Source organism: Stegostoma tigrinum, chromosome 36 (genome assembly GCF_030684315.1).
Source record: "Stegostoma tigrinum isolate sSteTig4 chromosome 36, sSteTig4.hap1, whole genome shotgun sequence".
NCBI lineage: Eukaryota > Metazoa > Chordata > Chondrichthyes > Orectolobiformes > Stegostomatidae > Stegostoma > Stegostoma tigrinum.
This window is the reverse complement of record NC_081389.1, coordinates 25,835,287-25,844,257: the sequence shown is the minus strand read 5'-3', so window position 1 is coordinate 25,844,257 and position 8,971 is coordinate 25,835,287. Positions and strand designations below refer to the sequence as shown.

Genomic DNA, 8,971 nt, shown 5'->3' with positions numbered 1-8,971 from the left:
CAGTCAGTGGGGCAACCACATTGCTAAAATTTGGTGCAAATTTCCAGGATTCTCCAGTTTCTTGTTCTTGGTGTGTGTGCAGGTGGGGTAGTTCTGTTGCCTTGTCTGCTTGACAGTCTCGTAACTGTCCTGCTGTATCTTAAGCGCAAGCTGCATATATTGAGTCAGTCTCAATTTCAAAGTTATGGTGCTTACTGTAGAGTTAATAAACAGAAGACTGAGGAGTTTGTGAGGTGCAACAGCAAAGTCACTCAACATAATCAGTGCTGTAAGTTGACTTGAGTGTGCTCGTGATCTGTAGTCCTAGTTCTTTTGGGATGTTTTGTGCTTTCTGACATTTCGGTAGAAACTTGATGTCTGTGTCGACGTGCACAATCTTCTTGGTGATCCTCTCCACTTTGAGCCAGCAGCTGGTGGTGTTGATGGTAGCCATGATGTGGACGTGCCAGTGTTGGACTGGGGTGGACAAGGTCAGAAATCACATGACACTGGTTTTTAGTCCAACTGGTTTATTTAAAAACACACGCTTTTGGATGCTCACTCCTCCTTCACATGGCAGTGACAGAGGTGGCATCAGACACACAATTTATAAGTAGAAGATCAAAGGGTCACACAACTGATGACTATGTATTAAACAAACCTAAGTTGCTATTAAAGTTTTAATCAGTTAGAACGTTTTAATCGATTTAATATGGATGTGTAATTCCCCAAATTTCTTTCAAGTCAGTGCCCTGCGAGAGCTAAAGAGTTTATCAGTGTCAAGAAGAGGTAACCCTCAAACTGAAAAAAAAACACCATTTCAGGTAAACTTAATATTTCGGCCTCAGTTATGTGACCCTTTTTGATGTTTTACTCGCTAACTTTTACTCTGTGCCTGATGTCAATTAACACTGAATTGTTCTCAACTGAATCATGTGGGAATTGAAAGATTCAATGGTATGAATGCGTGGCTGAGGTGCGGTTCAATTTCGTAATACAACAGGTGTCGGTTGAAGATAACAGTGTGAAGCTGGAGGAACACCGCAGGTCAGGCAGCATCAAAGGAGCAGGAAAACTGACATTTCGGACCGGGACTCTTCTTCAGAAACTCAGTTAAAGGTGTACACAGGATAATTATTAGGCGGAGACAGGAAAAGGTGAAAAGATTAGCTTTTGAAATTCTTGAGATATTCCTTCTACAATGGTCAGGTGTCACGGGAAGTGGGTTTTAACCATTGGATCTGCACTGGTGGGACTTTTATTTCTGCTTACTGGGAATTTTCAATCCTGTGAGGATGCTGAGATGCGGGGAATTTGGGAAAATTCCATCGATGTGGGTAACAGACGGTGCTTGCATAATTTTTACAAAACTCTAAATCTGTCTGCTCGACAGCCGATTTGTTCGCGAGTTATTGCAGGAGATCAGACTGCAGTTAACAAAGCTCTTTTAAACGCTTTTGATGTTACACGTCGTAAAACGCCTTTGACTGAAAAACATTATTGGAATATGACACGGGACTGTGCTGCATTTAAAAAGGAGCGCAAGTACCTAAACTTCGCACTGAGCCCGGAAGAGAAGAAATTTCCCATCGCTTACTCCATTGTAATTCATCAGAACGTAGAAATGTTTGAAAGATTGCTGCGCACCATTTATACTCCGCAAAACGTGTACTGTATCCACGTGGATCGGAAAGCTGCAGACAGTTTTCATCTCGCTGTGAGAGCTATTGCCTCTTGTTTCTCCAATGTGTTCGTTGCCAGCAAGTTGGAGAATGTGATCTACGCGTCTTGGTCGCGGGTGCAAGCTGACCTGAACTGTATGGAAGAGTTGCTCCAAAACCCGGTCCGCTGGAGATATTTCATTAATCTTTGCGGAATGGACTTCCCGCTTAAAACAAATGCAGACATAGTCAGAAACCTCATTGTCCTAAATGGGAAAAACAGCATGGAATCCGAAGAGCCCTCAGCATTCAAAAGGGTAAGTCGCCGATTTACTTAAAGTGTCCTCCACTTTCAGCCAAGTGAAAGACAGCCGCCCGACTGAAGGGACACATTAGTTCTCGCTCATCTTTTCTCAAACACATTGCAAAACCACAGTGCATTGTTCAACCTCAAAAGTTTACTTCCGAAGTTCACCTGAATATGCCCAGTGTTGTTTTATTTTACTGTAAATGAAGTTTCAGCCAGGACACTGCAATCCCGAACTGATACCAACGAAGAGAAACTCACTCTCCATTGAACACTTCCGCTCCTGTCATGGAGCGCCATGTCAACAGAGAGAGGGTTGGGTCCTGCCCGGCAACATTCCAACAACATGTCTACAATTCCAACGAAAAAAACAGACAGGTCCTTCCTAAAATGAGATCAGACAAAAGCCTGAATAAAGCTGCAACACAAGGGGGGACTTTGGATGCACCTGTACACAAACACTGAAAGCTAGCACACAGCTGCAGCAGGTAATCAGGAAAGCTCATGAAATGTTGGCTCATATTTCAAGGGAGTTGCAGTATTACAGGAGAGAAGTCACTGTAACTATATAAGGTGCAGGTGAGAACACACCTTGAGCCCTGTGGATTGACAGGGGCTTGACAGGGTAAATACTGAGAGGTTACTTCCCCACATGTGGGAGTCTAGGACCGGAGCGCACAGTCTCAGAATAAAGAGACACCAATTGAAGACTGAGATGAGCAAGAATTTCTTCTCTCGGAGGTTCGAGTGCCTCTAATGCTCCCTGCCAAATACAATTGTGGAGTCAGAATTCTTACGAATACTTAAGGATGATTCCCAAATACCCATTTGAAGTTTGACACGCCAGTTCTCACAGTTTACACTCTATCCACATTTTGAAATTGTGCTCCATATCTCAAGGTTGAAGTCATTAATATATATTTTTTAAAAAAGGGAACCCAACATTGATCCTTGACCAACTCATCTACAAACCGTCCCACCAACTTGTAAAACATCAATTCATCTTTAAACCGTTTCCTGTCACACAGCCAATTCCATATCCATGTTATGACGGTCCCTTTTTATTACATGAGCTCTAACGTTGTTCAGAAGTCTGTTGTGTGGCGCCATGTCAAATGCCTTATGGACATTCCTGTACACCATATCAACAGCATTACCATCAGCAAGACCCTCTGTTACTATTTCAATTAACACAATTTCGTTTTGACAAATCCATGCTGGCTTTTCTGAATGAAACCACATTTATCCATGCATCTGTTGACTTTGCCTGAAATTTTTTTCTCTAGAAGCTTCCAAGCATCAAAGGTAAACTGACTGGCCTGTAATTGCTGCGCTTGTCCATTAACTGCTTTACATGATGATATCAGTCAAAGCGATTAGATTCTGACATTTTGCTACAGTGTAAAACTGGTGACAGCAAATGCGAGAGATAGTAGGAACTGCAGATGCTGGAGAATCTGAGATAACAAGGTGTACTGCTGGACGAGCACAGCAGGTCAAGCAGCATCAGAGGAGCAGGAAAGCTGACGTTTTGTCCTATACCCTTTCTCAGAGCACAGTTTTCCGAAGAAGGGTCTAGGCCCGAAACATCAGCTTTCCTGCTCCTCTGATGTTGCTTGGCCTGCAGTGTTCATCCAGCTCCACACCTTGTTATCACAGCAAATGGGCAGCCCACTTTACCCTTCATTCAATGTCACTTTGAAAAATCTGTCCCTTTTTCTTAAGCATTAAAATTATACAATCATAAAATAGCTACAACCAGTTCTGTGCAACAGCAAATCAACTAGTCCTGCAAATGCTTCCTCTGTTAATCAGGTTTCATTCAGTTGAAATGATTTGATGGTTCTCTCCCTGTTTGCCGGTATCCTGGCCAATTCTGACATCACTCCTTAAGTGTACTTTTCTTGTATTACAGGAGCGGTGGCTTTTTCATCATGAAGTTAAAAATCAAATAAGCAGAACTCAGGAGAAGAAGACCTCACCTCCAATAAGTACTCCGATGTTCACTGGGAATGCATACTTTGTGGCTTCAAGGGCATTTGTGAACCATTTATTTCAGAGTCCTGAAATCCAGAAATTTATGAAATGGGCAGAAGATACATATAGTCCTGATGAGCATGTTTGGGCTACTCTGCAGAGAATTCCAACAGTCCCAGGCTCCAACCCCCACAATAGCAAGTACCACATGTCAGATATGGCAGCTATTGCCCGCATGGTGAAGTGGTCCTACATGGAAGGGGATATAACCAAAGGTGCCCCTTATCCCAAGTGCACAGGAACACACCGTCGGGCAGTGTGCATCTTCGGTTCTGGTGACCTTCACTGGCTTCTGCAACAACATCACCTCTTTGCCAACAAATTTGATCCTGAAGTAGATAACACAGCTCTTGAGTGCTTGGAGGAACATTTGAGATATAAAGCAATTTACAGAACTGTTTGATGTAAAACTGCATTTTATTTCATCCTAATTTTCAATTTTTGCTTCATAATGTCACATGATGCCATTTAATGTCCTGCGATAACCAGATGAGGTAGTTCAAAGCTCCTTGATGAATTCTATCATTACTTGACAAAAGATAAGCTTTGAAATGTTTTATCCATTCAGAAACACTGTTCACTTTGCCTCTGCCCCTCTACATTGTGGTATCCTGCATTCTCTTTCACTGTACTCAGAGTACATTCTAAATGCTGATCACTCTCTGTATTAATTTAACCTTTCAGTCAATGAACTTGTCTTTATTCAGTTTTCAAAGATATCCCACATATCAGTTTTCCACCGTGAGGACGATGGGAGATTTTGATCATGAGAATGGAAAAGTATGTTCAAGTTATTTCCTGAATATTATGTTTTAATGAAAATAGGAACATGAGTTCTCCATTCAGATCCTGAAGCCTTTTCCATTGCTTCATCATAGTTAATCAGGATCTTCTTTCATCGAAATGCTCCTTCATCTTGATTGATCAACCAATAAAAATCAAATAATCTCAGTCTTGAAAACTTAAATTGTTGTTTCTTATCTCAGCTTTGTGAATGACACAACATGTTTTCTGCTTGCACTCCTGAGGAGCCTATCTTCAAATCTGCAATAATTCTGCCTACTTTTGGATTCCTGTCTAAGAGGAAATAGCATTTCTGTATCTAATCCTCAAAACTTTCATAAAAGTTCAATTAACACCTCAGTTGTTAGTACTCAAGTCCAACAGACCACTTATTTGAAAATGTCTACACTGCTCAAACTCCCATCTATTTCTTTATTTACCAAATTTATACACTTGTTTCCAATAACTTCCTCCTTGAATTCCTTGGACATGACTTCTACACCTGCTATGGCACTAAAATAGCCCTTATCAAAGTTATAAAACTTCTATAAATGATGATTGTAGGTTGTTTTCTAGCCTTGTCTCTTTTCTCAACCAAGCTTTTTTCTTTAACATGATTCAACACACTTTTATTTTACAGCTGTGTAGCAGTGATTTTGTTTTCACTCTCATCTATTTGATTGCAACCGTATTGTATCTCAGGGCATGCTCCATGAACAGCAACCACCTGTATCATTTGCTCAAGAAGGTTCACATTAATGTTAAAGACCAGACCAGAGATCCCCCAAAGTATGTTACAGAAATGGCCTAAGCCCTACGTTTTGTACTTTTTAAAAAATCAAATGAAAAGTGCTGTTTTCTAGATATGATTTGATTTGGCCTGTAACTAAGTATGAGTCAAAATACACTTTATCCTTACAACACAGTTGAAACACAACAAAAAGAAGAATTGGCATAACTCTCTTGAAATACTTAACAAGATAATGTCTAAATTGGGGCGGCACGGTGGCTCAGTGGTTAGCATTGCAGCCTCACAGCACCACGGTCCCAGGTTCGATTCCAGCCTCGTGTAACTGTGCAGAGTTTGCACATTCTTCCCGTGTCTGCATGGGTTTCCTCCAGCTGCTCCGGTTTCCTCCCACAGTCCAAAGGTGTGCAGGCTAGGTGGACTGGCCATGCTAAATTGCCTGTAGTGGTCAGGGGTGTGTGGGTTACAGGCGGTTGGTTCTGGGTGGGATCCTCCAAGGGGCGGTGTGGACTTGTTGGGTAGAAGGGCCTGTTTCCGCCCTGTAGGGAATCTAATCTAATCTAACTAACCATTAATTGTTCCAATAAAGGCAGCATCCCAAAAATACATGCTTTGGCAAAGCAGTTCTGCAAATAGTTACAATTCTCATGAACTGTCTCTCTCCAGTTCAGAAGAATGAAATAAAGACAGAAACAACAGTGTATTTTGTTTTTTAAGGGGAAGCCTCTTTGTCTAAGACTTCATTGTAGCAGCAGTGAACTCAAGCTTTTAGCTCGGGAAGCCAGCAGAAACCTTTTTACTAACGAAATGCAAAACTTTAAGCCCTCTTGGGTCTGATTCTTTTGTCTTCTTTACAAAGAAAAGGCACCCAGGTAGATTTCAAGACTGCTTACCAAGTGCCTGTCTGAAGGAGACATTTCAACACCAATGTGACAATACCCCTCTGCAAGAGAAACAGCAGAGAACACCTCTGTTAACGCACAGTATCATCATACCTTGGCACTAAAAAAAAGACTTCATTTTCAAGGCCTTCAGTTTCTCACTGTTAATGTTCAGTATGACAGATACATTGTATTAACTCTCACCAAGCAAACATTGAATAATGTCGTTATTTCAGTCCATTTCCTCTTACATCAAACAGTTCTGTCTTCCTTCACCAAAGTCAAGGGCTTTTTCTTATCCTGTCACGCATAAGTTTCAAATTGAATGGTTGTTAGAATAAATATCATCTAAATATTCTAGGTTTTTTCTCCTTAAATTTTTTAAATCACATTAAGTAGTTATGATCAGTATACATAATTGTCTCAGATGCATCACTGGCAACACAAATGCTGAAATATTGCAAAGCTGACACCAAACTCAAGGTCTCTTTCTCAATGGTGGAAAAATGCTTTTGATGAACATGTGACTTTCAGAAAAAATACACAGTAGGATCTTTCTATACACTCTGTCTTTTTGCAAATACTGCAGCACTGACACCCACGTCATCACATCAATAACTATCTTGAACGTCTTTGCAGAATTGGGTCTCGCTAACACCAGGGTCAACACAGCTTTCATGCTGCCAAAAGCCTTCTGACATTCATCCATACATTGGAATTTCCTGCACGTCTTCAGCAGGTCAGTCAGTGGAGCAACCACTTTGCTAAAATTTGGTATAAATTTCCAGGATTCTCCAGTTTCTTGTTCTTGGTGTGTGTGTAGGTGGTGTAGTTCTGTTGCCTTGTCAGCTTGACAGTCTCGTAACTGTCCTGCTGTATCTTGAACGCAAGCTGAGAATACAGAATCAGTCTCAATTTCAAGGTTATGGCGCTTGCTGCACAGCTCACGTACAAAATAATTGAGGAGTTTGCAAGTTGACAGCAGCGTCTCTCAGTGTAATCTCTGCTGTAGGTTGATACAGGGACACTGCAAAAATTTGAAACAAATTCCAAGGAAAAACCACTCAGACAATGAATCGCAGTACTTTCCATTTTGTCAACTGGATGGAAAATTCCTTAATAACATTTGTTTTCACAGTCCATGAAATCCATCTGTCAATGGCCAATGGTATGGCCTAGGAAGGTGAGTAGTGCTTTTGTGAATCCACTCTTAGCAAGGTTTATCAACAAGTCCACCTCCTGATGTTGACTGAACAATTCCACTAGATGCTCTAAATGTTCCTTCCATGTGCAATTGAAAATCACTCGATCATCTATGTACACTCTTCAATTTGATAATCCAAAAATGACCCAATTGTTTAATCATTGAAATATAATCAAACAGCATGATAAAGTCCGTTCAGTATCACGAAAGCCAAAATTTCCTTCACTCTTTCAGATAAAGACTACCTGCCAGTATCCTTTGAGTAAATCAAGATTAGAGATATAAGTTGTTTGTTCCACTTTTTCAATGCAGCCTTCTAATCATGGAATAGGCTACGCATTGGATTTTGTAACTGCATTGACTTTTCAATAGTCCACATAATCATTGGGTACCATCTGATCTGGCACCATTACAATAGGTGACTTGCATTCACTGCAAAGTACTTCTGAGAATGCATTCAATCTCTGTTTGAACCTGGGCCAATTTTAGAGGGTTAAGTCTATAAGGATATTGCTTAATGGGAACAGTTTTTCTTATATCTGTCATGCATACTCAGTTTCGAACTTCCCAGCTTTTTCCCAAAAATATCTCCATTGGATTGTGACAACTCTTTCAGGTCATTTTTATTCACCTTTGGAAGGTATCTCAATGATTAATTCCAATGTTTGGGAACATCCTCATTGTCCAATCTAATTTAAGGAATGCCTAAGTCAGAATCAGTTGGATTTGGTTATTCACTCTGAATTGTAATAAGTAACGTATTTTCCTTTCCCTATAAAAATATCTTTTGAGCATATTGTCATGACACATTCTGTGAGATTTCTTTCCATCTGACATTGCATGCAGTTTTGGGCTCCATATCTCAGGAAGGATATACTGGCCCTGCATCAGGTTCAGAGGATGTTCACGAGGATGGTCCCAGGAATTGAAAGCTTAATATATGAGGAACTTTTGAGGACTCTGGAACTATACCCATTGGAGTTTAGAAAGACACTGAATGGCCTGGACAGAGTGGATGTTGGGAAGATATTTTCATTTGTAGTACAGACTAGAACCTGAGGGCACAGCCTTAGAGTAAAGGGAAGACCTTTAGAGCAGAAGTGTGGTGAATCTATGGAATTCACTGCTACAGAAGGCTGTGGAGGTCAGGTCATTGAGTACATTCAAGACTGAGATAGGTACATTCTTGAATATCAAGGGAATCAAGGGTTACAAGGACAAAGTGGGAGAGAATGTGGTTGAGGAACTTATCAGCCATGATTGAATGGCGGAGTAGACTCAATTGTCCGAATGGCCTAATTTCAGCTCCTTTGTCTTATGATCTTATGGTCTTATTCTCATCAGGAATAGTGCCAGATGACTGGAGGATAG

At 40.8% G+C, this 8,971-nt stretch overlaps 1 protein-coding gene across 1 annotated transcript; it reads left to right on the top strand.

Moving 5' to 3' along the window:
• The first annotated feature begins 968 nt into the window (after positions 1 to 968).
• LOC125446723 (beta-1,3-galactosyl-O-glycosyl-glycoprotein beta-1,6-N-acetylglucosaminyltransferase 3-like) lies at positions 969 to 6,677 on the top strand. Its single transcript, XM_048520474.2, has 2 exons — positions 969 to 1,957; positions 3,863 to 6,677. Exons 1-2 carry the CDS (start codon positions 1,181 to 1,183, stop codon positions 4,385 to 4,387), a joined length of 1,302 nt encoding a protein of 433 aa, XP_048376431.2. The 5' UTR covers positions 969 to 1,180; the 3' UTR covers positions 4,388 to 6,677.
• Positions 6,678 to 8,971: the final 2,294 nt, after the last annotated feature.